This window comes from Chionomys nivalis, chromosome 24, assembly GCF_950005125.1.
Source record: "Chionomys nivalis chromosome 24, mChiNiv1.1, whole genome shotgun sequence".
NCBI classification, from domain to species: domain Eukaryota; kingdom Metazoa; phylum Chordata; class Mammalia; order Rodentia; family Cricetidae; genus Chionomys; species Chionomys nivalis.
The window spans coordinates 8,489,811-8,512,525 of NC_080109.1; the positions used below are offsets into that span (position 1 = coordinate 8,489,811).

Here is a 22,715-nt window from a genome sequence, read left to right on the forward strand (position 1 = left end):
AGGATAGAGCAAACAAAGAACTACATATGAGCTGGGAAGGTGGCCTTCGGGGGCACGCACACCACCGGGTGAGGGGAAAAAATGTTTTTGTTCCAATATTTTGCTTCATAATTATATAGTTGGAACTTTCATTTTAAATTCTTTCCTAAGTTGGGCTCCTTTCCAAAGGATCCTCTTGAAGGAACCAAGAGCAAGAAAAGAAACAAACACAGAGTTTTAGGATGCTGAGAAAGGGTGAAGTCACTCGGAGTCACCCTGATGCTGCACCTGAGTTAAACGTGGGGCCACAGCTGGAGCCGATATGCCTTGAGAAGACAGAGGACATTACTGTGAGTGAAGACTACGGCCTCCTTGAAAATCAGCTCCGTGTGGAGGATTTCGTGAAGATGCAACAGGTCTTTGAGGTGAGTGTTTATCTTACTGACCAGAGGATGTGGTGAAACACACACTTTTGGTTGAAAATACTGGAATAGCATGTCTGAGAGATATCTCAGTTAACAGAGTATCAGCAGTGTAAGTACAAAGACCCGAATCTGATACCTAGCACCCGTGTGACAAGCTAGATGTACCGGCGCTCACAGTGCTGGGGAAGTGGAGGCAAGGAGTTCTCTGGGTTTCACTGGCCATCCATCCTACATAGTCGGTGAGCCAGCCATTTCCAGTGAGAGCCCCATCTCAAAATACATGGTGATGTTCCCTGAAGAATGATGCTTGAGACTGAGTTACAGATTCCACACATTTGCATGCATGCATGTTTATCTGTACACACCTCTCTCACACACACACGTTTCAATATTTAATAGTCAAAGCAGGGACTTGAGAATGGTCAGGAGCTCAGGCTTGACATCAAGTCCTTGCAGCATTATCTTTCAGTTCTCTGGGACAAAAACTAACAATTAATTTGAATTTGATACACAAAAATATCATCACTATCAAAGAGTACAATGTATTATTGCACATTTTTCTTAGAAATTAATACATTTTTCCAGAAAGTAAAACTTATGCATATGAATAGGGAAATTCAGATGATTAAATTAATCCCCTGGTAAATAACTGCCCTTGCAATCATTAAGAAAATAGAATGAGGAAAATGCAAATACATGTGTCCAGTTTGTGAAGATTCTTTTCTGCCACACTCTGAGTAACACAGTCCCTTTCATAACCGATATGGGTACTGTGTTGGTCTGCAAATCTACGACAAGTGACCCACTTTCCAGGCCTCATGTTCTCCTCTGGAGAATGCCAGTCAAAGCAAAGTGAGGATTTTGTTCTCATTCTATGTAGAAGACAAAACATATGATAACCACAACTGAATAATTTCCCCCTCCTTATCTTAGCTAATTAATTTGGAATTCTGCAACTATATATAATGAACAGCATACTTCAAAGTGAAATTTAAGTTACCAGTGCAGGTAGGATACTTTCATTCAGTGCTGTGGAATGTAGACAGACATAAACTTGTATACTTTCTGCTTCATTACGCTTGCTACGATGTGACCTCAGGCCTCTATGAGCTCTTCTGGGGGTGCTTGAAATGTCTGTATTAATTGGAAGCTGATATATAATGTTTTGGAATTCAGTCTTAAAGCTAATAAAACATGAAATCTAGCAATTATACTGAACTATAATTGGCATCTATTTTTAACCTTTACCTATCACAAAGTGATATCCAGATGCGGTAGCTGGAGAGATGGCTTAATAGTCAAGAGTGCTTTGTAAAGTTCTATCAGAGGACCTGAGTTCAGGTCCATGTCAGGCAGCTCATATCCTACTGTGACTCTAGCTCCAGAAGCATTAATGCCTCTGGCCCCTGTGGGCACACACACACACACACACACACACACACACACACACACACAGAGAGAGAGAGAGAGAGAGAGAGAGAGAGAGAGAATGAATTTTAAAAAGGCATTTGCTGTGGAAGATCTACTTGGCATTCCTTTATATAATAATTCAGATTCTACCCATATAAATACCAATTATTCCTGGATAACAAAAATCTATCATATTTAGTAACACTGAACATACTGCATTTCATTCTTTTAATCTTTGTGTATTTGCTATTCTTCTAATCCATTTGTCTGAGAGATTTCAATGTGTCTCATGCCCACTGCCCCAGATAAATTTGGCATGTTTTGAGAGTCATTGCAAACATTTTGACAGCTTGAGGACAATCAAGAAAATATAACAGTGGATTAGGACAGCTTTGGTTCCAGAATGAACAGAAATGTGGCAGCTTTGTTTTGATGCTGAGAACACAAAGGGTTTGAACGCTGGGGTCTATGGGAGCTAAGGTATTAGAAAGTAGATGTGTCCGAGAAATGCTCCTGATGTTGGGGCTGGGCATCATTTGAAACACATCAGACTTGGGTGAACCCAAACCACTCTTCAACCTCTAAGGGAAGTTTGAGCTCTTGCTCATGTGAGATTGAATCTCTTCAAAAGGCTGACGATTTATTTTGAAATTTCAAGATGAAAAAACAAGAGTGACTGAATGGAACTGAAAGGGAAAGAATATGCAGTTCCAAGCTCCCACGGACCTTGGGAATCTATGATAGTTTACTCTTTAAAATGTGAAGGAAAAGACAAGAAGTTCATCTTCCATACACTCAGCAGACAGGATGGAACCACACCCGATGGCAGGTACACAGCCAAGGCTGATGTCAGGCACAGAGAAGGGCCAATGCAGAGAGGCTTCGCTGGAACCCATCTCACCAAAGAGGGAGTGGCTCCCGGACGTAGCTGCAGCACAGTACCCCAAAGAGTGGCGGACGAGGTCCATTCATGGAACACTTAGTCTCAGAAACATCAGGCTCTGGAACAAAATTCATTTATCTTGTATTACGTTTTGTTCGTTTTTTTTTTTTTTTTTTTTTTTTTTTTTGTAAAGACTGCTTATTTGAGTCTGTAGAGCTATTAGGCATTGGTTTAGATCCAGCTCCTTAAAAACAGGCAGTGTTTAAATAAAAAACAGAGACTGGAGGCGTACTCTGTTGGAAAATCGCAATAAGAACCTGGTGGTGGTGGTGCATTCTTTTAATCTCAGAGGCGTGGGAGGCAGAACCAGGAGGATCTCTGTGAGTTCGAGGCCAGCCTGGCCTACAACAGCTAGTTCCAGGACAGCTAGGGCTGTTACACAGAGAAACCCTGTCTCAAACATACAAACAAACAAACAAACAAGCCTCCATTTATCCTGGCACTGGGGAAGTTTACGTAAGAGCTCCTCCAGCTCAGTGCATGCTTAACAACAGAGTGAAGGCCTGTCTCTAAAGCAAAATCAGGGCTAGAAAGATGGTTTAACAAGGACTTGCCTGGAAACTACCTCAGACCTGAACTTGATCCCAGAAACTCAGGGAAAGCACACAGAGAGAACCAATTCCACAATGTTGTCCTCTGACCTCCACGTGTGTACTGTGGTATATGCCACCCATATGCGTGTGTGTGCGTGCACACACACACACAAATAATAAATAAAACTTTAAAAATAAAACAGAAAAAAGAAAGAAAAGTACAGCGTGTGGTCTTTAAATTGGCAGTGCGGTTCTGGGGAAACTCATGCGCCTGAGGACATGAGTTTGATCCCTAGCACCTGGGCACAGCAAAGCACAGCTTTAATACCAGCACTGGGAAAATGGAAACAGGGCTGCCTGATCAGCCGTTCTAGTTGAATAAGTATTTCAGGTTCAGTGATATACCCTGTCTTAAGAAGCAAGCTGGAACACTGTTGAGAAAAACATTGGCTCTCTGGCCTCCACATGCATAGGCACACAGGTGCACGAGCAACTGAAAACACACACACACACACACACACACACACACACACACGAGTATGTATTAAGGCTGTATAAATGGGCATTACACATTTTACATCAATTTCTACATGAAATATCCTACACCATATTATTATTTAGTTGTTATAGTGACATTCAGGAACAAAGTGAGTCATTATGCCCATTATACACTGACACAGATGAGTTAAAATGATCACAGTGTCTGAGAGTCACAAATCAAAGCTGCTGGGCAGTTTTGCCACTTACAATGTTACTATGAAAACCAGTATCTCTGAGTCTCATTTTCCTTTATTTCTAACATGGAGAAATAGGAGTTTTGTTATAACTAAGCGGGGTATAATTACTAAGACCAGTGTTTGCCTCGCAGGAGAAGTTCTCAATGAACACAAGCTGTCATGCATTTGATTAGTGGAGACTGAGCCACATAACGTCTAACATTGTCTTGATTCTAACTCAGGTTTCCTAAAGAAAGTTATGTTTCTTAATGACATGCCATAATTTTCCTGTATTTTTCTCATTTGTGATATGAAGCAAGAGTTACTCAGGCAAATCTTCACAGAGAGTACAAAGGCATCATTTCCTCTTATTTCACATTTCTATTTGCAGACAAAGGGTTTTAATTGATGTCTTGATTCTTTTTGTAGTAAAGAAGTTGAAGGGCTAGAGTGACTACAAGGGAACTTAGGGTTTCATTTTCTTTCAAGTGATGGTGTCAAAGAGCCACGGAGCAGCTGGAAGGGAGTGGAGTAGTGATTATTCATAGAACTGGGAAATGCTATCCTTCCAACTTTCCTGCAGAGCTTCCAAAGCTTAGAGAAATGACACAGTCTCTAGATTCTTATATTATTCTGATAGCAACCATATTTTACATTTTCTTTAGAATTTCAAAAGTCAGCCATTGCATAAGAAGGAGTGGCTGTGGTTGCTTGTTCTATAGGAATGGTGAGAGGTGGAGATTATGGTAGAAGGGAAATGAGATATTTTTTTGAAGAGCCCATGCAAGGTGCCCAAACAGTTCTTTCCTCCCACTCTCTATCATGTACCTTGATGTGTCAGGAACTTCTCTCTCTGCTCATGGCTGCTCCATCATCGGTTTGGTTTGGTACCACAGTTTATCTAGCACACTTGGCTCCCTGGTCTGAGTTCTGAATTCCTTCTCTCAGCAGCCACATTTACTTCATCCCTTGGCTCATGCATTCTGGTCCTGGTTTGGTTCTGCCCTACCTGTTTGTATTCTATCATTTACCCATGCATTCCCTGCAAAAATTTTAGAGTTATTTTTCTTTGTTTTGCATATGTGTATATATGTATGTGTCTGCAGGGGCAAACATGTGGGCAGGTATGTATGTATGTATATGGTTGCATATAGAGGCCAAGAGACAAGTTTGGCTCTCAACCCTTAGTCATTATCAATTTTTTTGTTGTTGTTGTTGGTTTTTTTTTGTTTGTTTGTTTGCTTTTACAGTTTCCCATTGCCCTGGTACTATGCTGACTTGCCAGTGAGTCTCGAGGATCCACAAGCCCAATAAAAGTTTCTTTTGAGATGGCGCTATAGAGAATTCAATTTTAAAAAGATAAAGCCTTCACTCAAAGCAAGCCCATTAAGTTGAGACTGTGTAGGCTCGAAGTCAATGCATAATCAGCAAATAAAAATCTCCTATGATGAAATCACTGCAGGGAAAAGCTTGACAAAAAAAAAAAAGATAAGAATAACCCATAACATTTTTTATTAGTTTTTCTTTTCTAAAGGCATTTCAGTGGACTTGTGAGAGGGAAATGGGCAAAGCTTAATTTGTAACTCTATTATGTGGCTCAAAGTTCATTCAGTAGCCACAATCAATTAGCACCTGCTGAACAAAAGCAGCAAGCCAGACACTTTCTCCCCCAGCTCCCTTAGTGGAATCTAACACTTAGTTTTGATGGACACAGAAAATCAGGCCAGCTCTGTAGGTCTCGCTCTTCAGCACCAAGGTAATGATGTCTGAACAAACTCAACACTCCTACAGCTGGAAATCACCACTGAAATTAGCAGAGGAATTCTTTGACAATTTTGTCTGACTTGTTAAGATTTATGGGCAATGTTAGTAAATAGTGTCATCACCAAAGAGTCAGGGAAATAAAGACGTGCACCGATCTCAATGAAAAAAAATGTGTCTTTTATGAATGATACGGCCTTTGTACACAACTTGGGGAGGAGCTCTCTCAGGGCCGCATCTTTTCCACTTTTTCCCTGTGTTTCTGTAATAGAGACATAGGGAGATGAGTCTAGAACAGGGGAGGTAATAAAATGTGTTTTCTGGTGAACTAATGTTTTAACCTTGCTCTCTGGTCAGACTGAAGTCAAGAAGGCAAGCCATGAAGAAGCTTGTTAGCTAGGAGCGAGTAAGGAGATAATGCCTATTCCTTCCATTTGTTGTGCAACTCAACCAGATCACCACACTGACAAATCTTATTATACTTAAATTACAGAAATATAGAAAATTTATAAAGGATGGTTACCTGAATTCAATATCAAATAATTTTGATGTTACGTTTGTTATCTGTTCCCAGAATAATGATACAGGGCACTACCGACTCAGTAATAGCTAAAAATAGGAAATCTTAAATAGTTCCTGCTGAATTCCCAAAGCTCCATCTCACACTTGCTCAGGATCAAATCCTGAAAGCTTTCCCCCTGTTCACTGTATCAAAAATGTCTTAGACTGTAACTTTATTATGCAGAAAAAGGGACCTTCATGTCCTCAGTCAGTGATGTGGCTCTAACAATGATGATTTTACAGGGAGTGATGTTCGCTGCTCAAAATTACCAAGGCTTCTATTTTCCTTGATTCTTCCAATTGTCATGTATGCAAACATAGTTCCCTAATTATCTTCACATACAACATCAGATTGTTACTCTAGCTTTTCTACAAGTTCTTCATCGCCTAGTTGATACAAGTTAGGTGTGACTATACTCACTAAATAAAATTAAACATTAATGGAATTAAAGCATCAGTTCCATACAAATACTAATAATATTTTAAGCACTCAGTATCCCTCCATGGCTAGTGAGTACCATATTAACCTGAAGGAAACACAGAGCATGTTATCACCTTGGAAAATCCTATTGGGTAGTATAGATTGAGCCATCCTTCCTCATGTTTTCTTGTTACCTTGATTCACCTTACTTCTTTCAATATTTATGTATCTAAAGAGATTCTCATGGTTCTCTAAACTCCTGGAGAATTCAATAAAACCCCTGCATTAAATACATGGACCACATTGAGTCAGGGCTCCAGAGAGACAGAGAATACTTTCCTCTGTTCTAGTATAAGAATTTTGATGGAAATTGCATTGACTCTATAGATTACTTTAAATAAGATGCCCATTTTACTCTGTTAATCCTACCAATCAATGAGCATGGGAAATCATTCCAATCTTCTGATATCTTCTTTAATTTTTTACTTCAAAGACTTAAAGTTCTTTTATCATACAAATCTTTTAATTGCTTGGTTAGAGTTACCATAAGATATTATTTGAGGCTACTGGAAGATGTGCTGCTTTCCTGATTTTTTTTCTCAGTCCATTTGTCATTAATACACAGGAGGGTTACTGATGTTTTTTAATTAATCTTGTCTCTAGCCACTTGGCTGAAATTGTTTGTCAGCCATAGACGTTCCCTGGTAGAATTTTTATAGGCATTTATGTAATCTGTCATATCATGTGCAAATAATGATGATTTAACTTTCTCCTTTCTAATTTGTATCCTCTTGATCATTAGTTGTCTTATTGCTGTAGCTAAAACTTTAAGTAGTATATTGAATAGATGTGGAGAGAATGCACCACCTTGTCTTGTTCCTGTTTTAAGAGGAATTGCTTGAATTTCTCTCCATTTAATTTGATATTGGCTATGGGTTTGTTGAAAACTGCATTTATAAAATTTGTGTATGTCTCTTTCATCCTTACTCTCTCCTGGACTTAAAACATGTGGTATTGGATTGTGTCAAATGCCTATTCTTCATTTAAAGAGATTATTATGTGTTTTTTTTCTTTAGTTTATTTATAAGGCAGATTACACTTATTGATTTTTTAATATTGAACTATCCTGAATATCTGGGGTGAAGCCTACTTGATCCTGGTGAATGACCTTTTTGATATGTTCTTGAACTTGGTTTGCAAGTATTTTCACGAGCACTTTTGTATCTATGTTCATAAGGGAAAATACTCTATAGATCTCCTTCTTATTGAGTCTTTATGTGGTTTCGGTATCAGGATAACTGTGGCCTCATATCAATATTATTAATTAGGTAATCTTCCTTCTTTTTGTACTTTGTGGAATAACTCCCTGTCACTAGGGGATATATGTGGGAGGTCCTTCTGTCTATGTGTTGCATTTATTGGTTAATGAATAAAGAACTGCTTTGAGCCTATGGCAGGGAAGAACAGAACTAGGCGGGAAAATTAGGCTGTATGCTGGGAGAAAGAAGGGCAGAATCAGAGAGATGCCATGGAGCTGCTTGAGACAAATGCTGGGAATTTTAGCTGGTAAGTCATTGCCATGTGGCGGCACACAGATTAATAGAAATGGGTTAAGTTAATGTAAGAGTTAGTCAGTAAGAAGCTAGAGTGTGACGGTTTGTGTTGCTTGTTTTCCTGATTTGCTCAGCTGATGTGTTCACAGGGAATGTTTGCTGGTGCCAGAGGCTGGAATACTGGGATGAGTTAGGGCAGGTAAGGTTGGAGGAAAAGGTTTTTGTAATTTTTTGGGATGGGGTCAGTGTGGAAAGGGAGACACAGCAGGTTTTTTGCTACAGAGATGGGTATAAGACTGGGAGATTGTAGGTAGGGGATCAGAGGAGGCTCTTTTGATCATTCTTATCACAGATGTTCTTATTAGGGAAAACACTATTACTTGTATAAAAATGACTCAGAATCAGGATATCTTTGGTTAGTGTGAGGAGATCTCAATAAGGGTGTTCACTTGGCTCGGTGTTCTTGGGCCTGCTGGAAGATAGAACAACAAGGTAGAAGGTTATACGTAGGAAAACTAATCATTTACTGATTCCCAGGAATCAGAGTTTGTAAAAGAAGGGTCCAGGGCATTCATATCCTCCTAGGCATGCTTACAGTGATCCACTTTTTCCAATTAGGCACCATTTCCTATTTTTTTCCGTCTCCCAATAATGCCATCAAAGTAGACACTCATTAATTAATTAATCTGCAAATGAAGATGGAGCTCTAATGGTCTAACCACTTTCTCAAAGCTCATCATATGGCAAAAAAAAAAGTCCTTCAACACACGCATGTTTGAGGAGCAGCTCAAACTCAAGCAAGAAATTACTTTCTCATACCAGAGAGAGGTTTCCCAGAAGCCTTTCTCAAGTCAGAAATACCCAGGTTCCCATCTGGCGGGTAAGGACATCAGTAGGTAGAATGGAGGTTAAGAAAGCCATTTGCAAAAACAAACAAACAAACAAAAAACCCCACAAAGCTTTATGTTACCAAGGGAGTACAAGGGCATATAAGGCATTGATTGATTGACTGATTTAAACAAGATATTGCTGTGTAACCCATGTTGGCCTTGAAATCCTTATATATCCTGAGTTGAATTCAAACTCTTGACCCTCCTGCTTTAGCTTCCCACATGCTGAGATTACAGATGTGACTCCATATCTGGCCAGTAGGGTGTATTTTGCTATCTACTTCCAGGCATCTAGAACCCATCTGTGAAGGAAAAGGTAATAAAGATGAGACTAAGAACCAGGCCACAACTGTATCAGGAAGGACATAAGGAACCATGTTAAAGGGACTAAGGTTTATCTTGGTATCTGTGAAGAGGCTTGGCACATTTTAATTATGGAAGTTACACAATAAGATTGATAGTTCAGAAGCAACTTTAAAGCTTGAGGTAGTTTTGGAATGTTGTGGGAATAATTATGGCATTGGCAGTAGGCAGAGAGGAAGAAGAGAGAGAATTAGAAAGCTAGTACAGCTGATTTGTTACTGTAGAAGGATTGAAGAGAGATTAAAATGAAATTCATAGCTGTGATGCACACAACTGTTGATTGATTGGACATGCTGAGTAAGGTGGAGTCAGGGAACATAGAAGAAGTGGTTAATTGTTCTCTTTAAAACGTACCAAACACACAGAAAGCATGAAGCTAGAAGCACAATTGCAGTAAAATAGTCTTCCAATTAAATTTAACAATTAACATTTTGACACTTTACTTTTCACTTTATACATATTTTATATAAAAGGCTTTACCTAAGTTACTTAAAAACAACTTTGGCATCTTAATTTAGCCTTAATTAGCTTAGCACACACCTGCTAGAAACAAATACATTCTTCTACATAACCATAATGTCCTTTTGTACCAAGAAAGCTTAACCTCATACATTACCAAACAAAATCCTTATTAAAATATCCCTACTTATCTCCTTGCAGTATTTCTATAGTATATACATTATATTTTTTCACAGATCCAACCCAGGACTTGTGCTTTTAGTCGTTGGCTTTAATCAGTCTTTCTTTTTGCTTTCCTTTCATCTTCAAAAGTTCTTTCTTTCATCTCCCATGAAATGGATGTTTCAAAGAACTTGTGCCAATAGGGTGTTTTAAATGACAATTGGGGTTTGATTATTGCTTCTTCACTGTTAGATTTAGGTTCTCTAATGTTTGGCAAAGACACAGCCGAGGATCTATTTTTTCTACTGCTTCTCTGGAATAAGGAATAATACGGTAAGAATGGGTAATCTTAATTGTTAACTTGGTAAACAACTGGGGGATTAATGAAGGATCCTCTGGAGGGGGGAATCTTGGTGATGGCATTTCTAGAAATATGTAGATCATAAAGGTTCTCATCTATGGAATAGATAAATATCCTGATGGAGTTATAATGTGGTAGCATATATTATGATGGTAAATTGTATAGAATGAATCCTAATTAGAAGAAGTAAATCATTGGGTGTGTGTCCTTAGGGGTGTACTTTGGTCTGTTCCTTTTTGCTATAACATTTTCTGCCTTTGCACAACATGAAGTTAGAAGATCTCTGGGTCACACAGCTCCACCATCAAGAGATACTAGACAAGCATACAAAGAAAATCAAATATATACTGAACCTTCAGATACCATGAGTCCATGTAACTCGCTCCTCTTTTTAAGTTGTTCGGTCATGTTTTGGGGCACAGATGTATGTAGCATATACATATAGTATTTTGATCTGTGATTAAAGTGGTTCCACCATAGTTATCCACTACAAAGGCACTTGTTGGGTGATGTTTTCATATTACGTTAGGACTATTTTTCAACAAGCTTTCTCTCATTGGCCTGATTATTGCTTTATTTTTAATGATTATTGCTAGAAACAGTATTTAGAAAATGATGTATTAAATGTAATCAATCATTTTTTATTCTCAGGATGGCATTTGTTTATAAGACTACTTTATCTCACTCTCGTCACTTTTCACTCTCATATTATTTCATCTGAGCATGCTATAGATTCATGAATTTGATATTTTATAATAATACTTCATTAGTCATAACCATCATTACTCTTTGTAAGGTTAAATTTTCCTCAAATTCTTTGAGTCAGTTTCTTTATCCTTGTTCTCTCTCTCTGTCTCTCTCTCTGTCTCTCTCTCTCTCTCTCTGTCTTCCTCTCCCTCTCTTCTTTTCCTGTTTTCTTTTTGGTTTATAAACGGGGCTGTTCTGTGTAACCAGTCTGGCTATCCTAGAACTTGCTTTGTAAACCAAGTTGGCCTTGAACTCACAGAAGTCCACCTGTCTCTACCTCCCTAATGTTGGGAATAACAGCATGTGCCACCTTTGTTCAGAACTTCTGTATCCTTTTAATATTCCCTATCAGTGTTTTATTTTTATTTTTCCAGCACAAGTTTTCATTAGTGCCCAAGACTTGGAGTCTGTCACTTTTTCAAGACTCTAGTTTCATTTATTGGAGAATACTATTTAGACAATTAAGATTTGAGAAACAGGATCCCTACCACTACTGGGGATGATATTTCTACTGTGTCTTTTTATTTGACAGAGCTAGAACTTATTCATACTTATTCATATCAATATCTACACATCATTGATCAATAGATTTAAAAAATAATGATTTTATAATATCTTCAGTTCAATTTCAACACCACAAATATTATTGTAAACTTGTACATTGTGTACTGGGATATTAAGGCCTGTGTTTGTGCTAGTAAGTTTCTTTGAGAGAGTAAGTGAAAATTGAAACCAACTAAGCCCATTGAAGCAAGAGGAAACAATGAACTTGAACCAGTCAAATGGTCTCTCCTGTCCTGTTGCTCTGTTTTTCGTGACTGTTCTTGGACAGATGGAGATTACAGAGGATGTTATAAAGGGATGCATCTGTTCTGAAATAATGTACCTTCTCTTCTGCTTCAAAGATGCTCACAGCATTTGACAGAGAGCCCTAATACATATTCATAAGCAGCATGGTTTATAAGCAAGGGAAATTGAGGCAAACACAATGGAATGGAGCATGAGAAAGTAGCATGCTAATTTAAAATTTAATTATAAATATAGAAAGAGGATACATTTTGATACTGTGTCTTCATTCAACTGTAATGGAGCATTAACAAAAACTCACACTGACTGCCTGACCAAAAAAAAAAAAAAAAAAATTTGGTGAAATGCTTAGTAAAACTAGTGGGGCTCGAGAAAAGATTTAAATACTGATTTTGAATTTTTCTTTTAGAGAAAAGGCAACATTGTTGAATTTCAATTGTTTGTAGTAAAAGCAAACAAAAGAAAAGGTTCTGATCTCTTTAAGACTGATGTTTATATAATATCATCAAGCTTAAATGCCACATGGTATTTAATATGAGAAAAACAACAGAGTGATATTCAGGCCTTTGTTAGACTTTTAGTAATTTAGGGAGCATGTGTTACTCATTATGACTGACATATCTTGGCTTCCATTGAAATGAAAGTATTTCAAGAGAGTTTACCTTTTTTGAAGTTAATTCTGTGTGTTTATAATAGTATTTGGCATGGAATGAAGATACAGTGTTTGTTGAATGAATAAGCAAACCTATCCTTGATGCCTTGTGTGGTACGGTATACATATTCTTGCATATTTTCCAATAAGTGCATGGGTGGAGGAAAATCTTTCATATAACATTTTGACTTTTATTTACAGGTTCTGATGGCAAATACCTAATAAATGAAGATGAAGAATCTTAGACCAGTATCACTATTATCCACTGTCAGACTTTGGCAAGAGAGAAAATAGCTAGACTTTGATCAAACTGCATTATGATTTCCTCCTAAATTTAACTTTCATGTGCATTTTTTGTCTTTTTAGATGCAAATTTTTAAGTAGGAAAAAGAGTAAATGTTATGCATTTTATTATAAGCACTGTTGTTATTATTAAACAGTTAGGAAAACATGTTTGGCAGAATTTGAAAGATGACCTTAAATATTTGTTTTGGGAATATATTGATCTTTTTCAGAAAGATGTACATGTGTGTAGTTTAAAAAATTACATTTCAGCCAGGTGGTGGTGGCACACGCCTTTAATCCCAGTACTTGGGAGACAGAGGCAAGTGGATCCTGAGTTCAAGGCCAGTCTGGTCGAGCTAGTTCCAGGACAGGCTCTAAAACTACAGTGAAACCTTGTAACAAACAAAAACAAACAAACAAACAAACAAAAAATTACATTTCATCATTGCCTATGAGTCTTTTGAGAACAAATCTCTACTTTGGTAAGGGTCTTCAGTATAGATAACCTTAGGTTTTGCTAATAAGAATATAAATTTATCTAATAATTTGAAGAGGGATTTGACAAGGAGTTTCAGAGACTAATAATGTGTTGGTTCTGTCCTTGGTTACTTGCCAGAACCTACTACCATCTCTCTGTGCTTTTCTCTAACTTTGGAACTTGCCATATTCCTGCCTACTCAGCTGCAGTGACTTCTCTGACCTCCTGACATGGCCTGGAGATGCAAATGGGTTGGTTACACATGCCTCCCATTTTAAGCTCCCCCTTTTCAAGCCACTTTATAATCCCAAGGCTGCCTGCCAAGGACCTAATGAGATGATCATATGTTTTTTCTTTCAGTTTATTTATATGGTGACTTACATTGGTAGATTTTTGTAAGTTGAACTATCCACGAATCTCTGGGATGAAACTGACATGATCATGGTGGATGATTTTTTTTTTTTTTTGATGTGTTCTTGGATTTGGCTTGCTAGGATTTTATTGTGTATTTTGCATCAATGTTCATGAGGGAGATTGGTCTGTAATTCTCTTCCTTGGTTGAGTTTTTGTGTGGTTTCTGTATCAGGGTAATTGCAGCCTCTTAAAAAGAGTTTAGCAATGATTCTTCTGTTTCTATTACGTATAACGCTTTGAGAAGTATAGATATTAGGTCTTCTTTGAAGTTCTGGTAGAATTCTGCACGTTTAAAATTGTTTTCTTCTGCTTCTTCTGGGTTAGGATGATCAGGTCTTCCTATTGTAAGACCACTGGGTTCTAGTGTTATCTTCTTGCTTTTGAAGTTGTTGAATGAATTTTTGCATTGGTGCCTAACCGTCTCTTCTTCTAATTGGTGCCAGAAGTGTCTTTGCCTCTTAGTCCATTCCTTGCAGTTGTTGACTGGTCTTTGGGAGCTGTTCTTTTTTTTTTTGTTTTTTTTTTTTGTTTGTTTGTTTTTTGTTTTTTGTTTTTTGTTTTTCAAGACAGGGTTTCTCTGTGGTTTTGGAGCCTGTCCTGGAACTAGCTGTAGACCAGGCTGGTCTCGAACTCACAGAGATCCGCCTGCCTCTGCCTCCCGAGTGCTGGGATTAAAGGCGTGTGCCACCACCGCCCGGCTGGGAGCTGTTCTTGATCTGCTCTGTACTGTTACTGTCTGTGTCTCAGGAAGCTGCTGAGGTCTCTCTTGGTCCACTCTATTGGAGTGCTATTTTGGTCCACTCTGTGTAGTTACAGCCTGTGCTTCAGAGTTCCTTTGAGGTCTTGGAGGATAGGAGGGTTTGGGGGTGGAGTAGATCTTGTAGAATACAGGGTCCAATCAATGGGGTAAAAGTGTTGGAGCAGCCTACTTTCAGGGAGCTTGCCTGATGGCTGCTTAGAGAGGCTGTGGCAGGTGGAGGAGCGGTCCAGGATTTTGCCCCAATATTGAGGGCCCAGAGAGTGGGGCGATCCACTGGGTGGGTGATCACTCACCTCTTGGTAGTCTCAGCCTGTGCTTCAGAGGTTCTCTGAGGTCTCAGGGGATAGGAAGGTTTGGGGGCAGAGCAGAACTTGTTGCTTGTGGTGTCCAATTGATGGGGCAGGGGAGTTTTCCTTAATCCTTTAACCAGGGAATTAATTCTTTAAGCCCTTGAGCAGATCATTTTCATTCCCTGACATTCTGAGGCCTTCTTCTAGCCTTGCCTCTGTCACACAAGGAAAGGCTGTCTTCCCCATCTCCTTAGAGCCACATTGTCCACACGTGTTAAATTATATAAGACACCATGTATAAATAATATTATGTATGTAGTATATGTTAATTGTCAACTTACTCATGCTGACATAGAACTTAAAACATATTTTTATTCACATATTCACAAAATATAAGTTTTATGGAGCTAATGCTAGGAATGGCAGAAACAGACATTTTAAACAAACATGTAAAAAATGGTTTTAATTGCCGGGCGGTGGTGGCGCACGCCTTTAATCCCAGCACTCGGGAGGCAGAGGCAGGTGAATCTCTGTGAGTTCGAGACCAGCCTGGTCTACAAGAGCTAGTTCCAGGACAGGCTCCAAAACCACAGAGAAACCCTGTCTCGAAAAACCAAAAAAAAAAAAAAAAAATAAATAAATAAATAAATAAATAAAAAATGGTTTTATCTTTAAACTTAAACCAAATGTGTAAACCATGTATGAACCATGACTAATGGAAACATCGTGGAAGTCATATGTACCTCTGTGCCTTTTTATCAGGTTCATAAATTGGAGTAATTCTCATCTCTTCTCTGAGTGCATGTTGGCATTATCAAAAATGCAGAACATTGTCATGCAGCTGTTTATACTACTTCAGGGAATGTAACTGCTATTTTATGCTAGATTAGTAATTCTATAATTTTAAATACACAAAATAAAATTGTCTCTGTATTTATCAGGTTTCCTGTTCTTAGCAATATAGCACAGTTACTGGTTCGTACAAAAGATATCGAAGGTCTGGGTTAAAATGGTGTTTTATCCATGAACTAGAATATGATCAGACAGTGCAGGCTTTTCTGCAGCACAATGTTTCTTAAACTTTCTCATGTTGAATGATTTAATACAGTTCCTCATGTTGTGGTGATCCCCAACCATAAAATTATTTTTGTTGCTATTTCATAACTGTAGTTTTGCTACTGATTTGAATTGTAATGTAAACAATTTTGGAGACAGATTTGCCAAAGGGGCTATGATCCATCCACAGGATGAGAACTATGACTGTAGTGTCTTACAATATGTTGTAATAAGAGCAGCGGGCTGCGTTCCTGACGCCCGGCCGCCCGCACGGCTTTACCCGAATTAATTACACGGAAACTGTATTCTTTTAAACACTGCCTGGCCCATTAGTTCCAGCCTCTTATCGGCTAGCTCTTACATATTGATCTAACCCATTTCTAATATTCTGTGTAGCACCACCAGCTGGCTTACCAGGAAAGATCTTAACCTGTGTCTGTCTGGAGTGGGAGAATCATGGCGACTCCTGACTCAGCTTCTTTCTCCCAGCATTCTCTTCTGTTTACTCCACCCACCTAAGAGTTGGCCTTTCAAATGGGCCTAGGCAGTTTCTTTATTAATTAACCAATGAAAGCAACAGATTAATACAAGACCCACCTCCATCAACAATAAAGATCACAATTGACTTAACTTTTAAAAACAGTTTTCAACTTTGTCTATGATGGAATACATTTAGATCAATATACCTCTGTTTATACTGAAAATATGACCCTTGAAATAGTTCATCTATCCAAACTTTCCAGACTAAAAATAAATTAGTGAAGGTAAGATTGTCAAAGCCTTTAATGTAATTATTTTTTCAGAAAACTGATTTAGTTAGTTAAGTAACTACACAAGTCTCCATCAACCTATTGATTACCCCAATATATACTTGAGATTATTTTTATAACAATACTGCTATGACTGATGCTGACACACCCGTCTTACAAATGGATAAGTTAAAACTAAGCAGTGAAGTAATGTGCTGATACTTCCTTCATCTGGATGGACCCAGAAATGCACATTCATGGGGGAGGGCAATGGCAAGGACAAATGGCACCAATACATAGCAAACAAAACATGCATTTGTTTGAGCCGTCTTATTCCTTAATACCACGTGATACTAGGTGTATCTTCACTCTTTGGCTCCCTAATATGGAAAGTAGATTCCCTCATCACAAATCCCACTATTGATAGTAAGCTCTGTTCTTACTTGAAATACAGGTAGACGGTGGATTTGTCTTCCACCCCAAATTTCTTTGTAAACAACAAATAACTACTCACAGAATTTTTCTGATCTGAAGCATGTAGAGAATAGTTAAAATTTAAAACTTCTAGACTTACAAAGTCAAACAAGGTTGACATTATGCTGCCTTCTTCTAGATCTGCTGCTATAATACAAGGAAATGCTGTCTTCCCCATCTCCTTAGAGCCGTATTTTCCACATTTCCCACCTGATGATTTGCTGTTTAAAATGGTCCCTGAGTACTTTTGGGAGGTGTTGCTGAAGTTCCCAAGCTCAAGAAGATTGGAAAGTGCCAAAAAATACAAAATGAATTACAATGCTGTTGCTTATGGGTTCAGTTACAAAGAAATAACAATGACATTAAATACAGTGTCTTTCAGTAGAGAAACACACCAAAGAGAATGATGTCATTAGCACCTTATGAGAATGGAGTGGTTAGAGATTTGAAGAAACACAACCTTGTGTTTCCTTTGGGAGTCATGCTGTAGTATCTGGTAGCTTAGCATTTTCACATACTTTAGGGAATATAAGTATTATTACAGTGTCTTTTATAATAGTATGTTGCAGAGTATATTTCTTATCCTTGAATTAAAATTTCATTATGTTGTAGTTTTTCTGGCTCTATCAAACCTTACATTCATTCTTATATAAGCTTCTATGAAAGATCACCATAAACTTAGTTGCGTACGTATGTCATTTTATTGACTTACAGTTTGGTGGTCAAAAGTCCGAAATGAGATTTACTGGGCTAGCAAAGCTGTTACCAGAATTGCTTTCCCTTCTTAATTGATTCCTTGTCTTTTCCAGCTTTATGGGTAATGTCTCACATCTCTGCAATTCCTACCTTTCATCAACACATATTCTCCAACTCTCCTGCCTCTACACTGTAAGTGTGGATGCAGATTCTAGTACTATAAATTGTTTGTCTCTCCTGACAAAATCCATGTAAGCATAGCACCACTCTCAAACAGAAGATGCTTTTCTTCCCAAGCTGCAGGAATTGCTGACTAAATTCAACCTTGACACAGCACAATGCTCTTCTCTGTGTGATGATGTTTCTGTTGTCTTACTTTTCTGTTTCCATCTATAGTCCCAAGATCTAAGACAAACCATATGTATGCCCAGGGAAGAATTCATACAGAAGATGCTAGAGACTTTGGGCTGGGGCACCAAGCAAGAATTTGGAGAACTCTTTGACAAAGCAGATGTGGCCCGGGATGGCTTCATTGACTGGGACAAGCTGACTTCATTTCTACTGCTATCACTTTATGAGAGAGATGAACGAGCAAAGGCAACAGTGGTTCCTCAATGGAAGGACCTTGTATTTCTCCCAGGAAAACACAAGGACACCATTCAGAAAGTAGTTTTCTTAAAAACGTCAAGTCGTTATTTGACTATCAGCAAGGAAGGCTTACTCGGAGTCTGGGGAGAGAACTTAAAATTGCAAGAAGCACTTCCTATCACTTCAGATGCTAGCAAACTCAAACACCTCTGGGTGACAAGTTTGGTTTCTCTGGAAAATGTTAACAAGGTACAAAACCTTTATAAATACACTCGCTACTTATGATAAAGATGAGAAAATTTTGGGGGAAAGCCTCTGGTCAATACAAAGTGTCATACCAGCAGTGACAGAGAGCCACATTCATCTTTGGTGACTCTCATCAAACCTGGAGGTAATGTGAGCAGAAGTATTTGCTTTCCAAAGCCCTTATCTTGAGTGTCTTAAAATGACATCACAGATAAAGAATGACTAATACATTTTTCTCTTTTTCCTTTTGAATGTGGTTAATTGTCATCATTCTTAGGAATGGAGGATGCTGGTGGACATATGGTTGAAATAAGCAAAAAGGGTGCCTGGGTGCCTTTCATGATTAAAGTATTTTGTTTTGGCTTGATTTTTGGCTAAAGTCCAATGTTAGAATTGAATACCTTTGTGCTATGCATACTTCCATAACATTGTAACGACACTCAGAGAACTATATCTCACTTAGGAATTAGATTTGCATGCCTGTTTTGTATATTAATATCACTAAATCCACCATAAATATCCTTTGATTTTTTTTTAACTTGGGCACTATAGATAGCAGTGGCCTTTACAAGCAAAGAGATTTGTTTCTATGATCTACTGTCTAAAGAAGAATTTCCTTGTCAATACAAACTCCAAGGCCTGAAAGGAACTCCCATCTGCATGGATTATTGGTATGATCCTCTTGATCCCAAGGAATCCATCCTTTCTTTTGGGGATGTAACTGGAAAGGTAAGTGAGGGAAAGAAAGATAAGAAGTCACAATAAGAATTTTTTAATCCTCAAATTGTAGAGAAAAGTAGAAATTAAAACACCTTGAGTATGACTTTCTACGTTAAAAATTATGAGGGTATACCCATTAGACATGTGAGAGATGAGGTAATACTACAATTCCACCTTTTAGTGATAAAATACAGACCCTTATATGATCTTCTGTTTTGTTTGTAGCCATATTTTTTCTAGTTTAAAACACTTAAAGAATTAATGTTATAAAATAATTAATCCATTGGTTCTCAATATAAATAAATACTGACTATTACATTTCTAAATTAGCTTCCTATGGACATTATAAGGTAATTGTTTTGATATGGAGGATGTTCATTATCACACAGCCAAGAGTGTGTTAATTTTTAGTATCACATAGCAGAGGAATAGAGGCATGAGCCTGTGACAATGGATACAGTCGTTCCTTCTCCTACCAAAGTGCAGTTTAGATGAGAGACATCATTACTTACTCAATGACACTGGAGTGAGTCAGACACTGAAGGGGTTTGAACGATCAATTCTCTTTCATGATTGTGAAAGTTTCCATTCTTATGGTTTTCAATGTCAAGTCCTTTTTGAAATGAAAAGCAGTGCTTAGAAAGCCACTTTACCAAGTGTGTAATTGTTCTCCTGTCACAGCTTATGGGCTTTAAGTAATATTGGATAAGAATCGTTCTAGCTCATGATCCTACTCTGTGTTAATCTTAAAGTACATAGAACCATCGAATATCTCTTATGCCGCTTATGTTTGCTTCTCTTTCACTGATTCAAGGTTCAAGGGATTGCTTTCACGGCAGCCACCATTTCCCTTTTTGAACGGCCTGCTAATGCACGTGAAGATGAAGAAGCCACAATGACGATCGACTGGCCAGAGCTTCTCTCTGGATGTCACAAATGTTGTCACGTGTTACAGCACACACTTCATCATGGAGACTGGGTCAGGCAAGGTACTGAGTTTGAACAATAACAGGAGGGAAGTCATTTTCAACGTCGACATTTAGATTCTTTGATGAAAATGTTTCACACAGAATGTTTGAATCTAGAAACCAGTAATTGGTTCTCTGCAGGTTTTGGGCTAGGCTTACTTTATCCCTTGAATGCTAGCGGGAATTACTTCTTTTCTTTCCTTCTAAAATGTACGCTTCATTCAATTAATTCAGGTGAACTGTGCTCTCAGAGATCTCGAAAGACAGAAGAAAATTGTCACAGACTCTCTTCAGCTTCAACTCCACTCTGATCCTACCCTGTGCTAGTCATTCACACACTGCTCAGTAAAGAATTTAATGAATTCACCATAAGTGCTTCTCCCCCCCCCCCCTTTTTTCTTTGTATTCTTATGAGAAACATAGTTTGGCTATCTGCACAATGTAATTTTTAAAATTTTCGTTTTCTTTTTCTTTCTTTTTAACCTTTTGTTTAATTTTAGTGACAATTTTTAAAATATATTTTAGTCTTTACTTTTACTATTTTAGTTATGCATACATACATATTTAAAATTTAAAATATACTTTGTAAGAAAAGTTACTGTACTTGCTAGTGACTTGACACACAGGGTAGAGCTATCTGAAAGGAAGGAACCTGGAGAAAATGCCTCCCTACAATCCAGCTGTAAGGCATTTTCTTAATTAGTGACTGATGGGAGGAGGCCAGGTGATTGTGGGCAGTGCAGTCTCTGGGTCTGAGTTCTATAAAAGAGTCAGCTGGAGTAAGGCAGTAAGCAGCACCCCTCACTGGCCTCTGCATAAGCTCCTGCCTCTAGGTTCTTGCCCTATTTGAGTTCCTGTCCTGACTTCCTTTGATGCTAAACAACAATATGGAAGTCTAAGCCAAATAAACCCTTTCCTTCTCAACTTGCTCTTTAAGCATGGTATTTTGTTACAGCAATAGAAACTCTAACTAAGACAGTCACTTGATACGCATTATTTTTCCCTTTTTCTTCCTTCTTTTTCCTTTCTTTAGAAAAAGTTTCATTATACAGCTCAGACATGTGATTCTTGTTCTTCTGCCTTCAAATTATAGATAAATCTGTCTCTTTGTCTCTCTCTATTTCCCTTTCCATCCCTCTCTTTTTCCTTCCCTCCCATCCCTTCCATTTTTTCCTCCCTCCTATCTCCCTCTTGATATAATGTCTGAGTGCTTCTTGTCTAAAGCACATGAGTAGTAGTTCTTTGTGATAAGATAATTTTATAAATATGTATTTATAGAAGATTAGTACTTTCTTAAAACTTAATCATTAATGATTTAATGGTTTTCATAAGTATTTTAATTCTTAAAATTGGATTTGATAATTTCAAGAACAATGTGTACAATATCTGTACTTATATAAAAGACCATGGTGATTTTTCTCATGTCAAAATTGCTACACTAATGAAAATCCACTCAAAAGAATCGATATTAGCAATCTCATTGATTGGAATGATATCTAATGAAATTAATATTGTCAGTCAACTTTAAATATAATTTAAAGAAGAGATAATCAAAAGTATCAATTGTTGTCTTTTCCAGCAGCTATGATCTTTGTATCTCATGTTGTTGTAACTGATCTTCTACCATGTGGCCCCAAATCAAGTTCTATACAAGTGACAATATATTACGACTTTTTTTTTTTTTTTTTTTTTTTTTTTTGTATTTTCGAGACAGGGTTTCCGTAGCTTTTTTGGTTCCTGTCCTGGAACTAGCTCTTGTAGACCAGGCTGGCCTCGAACTCACAGAGATCCGCCTGCCTCTGACTCACGAGCGCTGGGATTAAAGGCGTGCGCCACCACCGCCCGGCTTCGACTTTTTCTTTAGTATAAATTATACACTTGGTACATTTTCTCTATCCTTTGATTCTGGCCAGATATATGTTGGGTAAAACAAAATTGCGCATTTTCTGATCATCTCCTATTGTGACGGGCAGAAAATTATGTGTCAACTTTTTCTGACACCAAAATAAGATCAATGTACTGGAGATGAACTCAAGGAAACTACTGGAGCTGATTTTGAATTAAATGTTATATGTCTATACGTAAATGAAAGAACAGATTATAAAAACAAAGCAGGAAATTCTGAAATCGAGTGTAGTGGGTCTTCGAAGTTTAGTGTATTATTTGGGTTCTATTATTTTCAGTGGTACGGATAAGTAAGATGTAACCTGTAGCATGAAGTTTAGTCTATTATTTGGGTTCCATTATT

General features: G+C 37.9%; 1 protein-coding gene across 1 annotated transcript in view; it reads left to right on the top strand.

Annotated features, from left to right (window-relative positions):
• The first annotated feature begins 221 nt into the window (after nucleotides 1-221).
• Wdr49 (WD repeat domain 49) overlaps nucleotides 222-22,715 on the top strand; it is a 103,082-nt gene continuing 80,588 nt past the window's right edge. Inside the window, exons 1-4 of the mRNA XM_057756720.1 lie at nucleotides 222-404; nucleotides 18,342-18,782; nucleotides 19,332-19,508; nucleotides 20,314-20,488. Of these exons, the coding sequence (XP_057612703.1) occupies nucleotides 222-404; nucleotides 18,342-18,782; nucleotides 19,332-19,508; nucleotides 20,314-20,488 (976 nt within the window). The remainder of the gene's footprint in view (nucleotides 405-18,341; nucleotides 18,783-19,331; nucleotides 19,509-20,313; nucleotides 20,489-22,715) is intronic.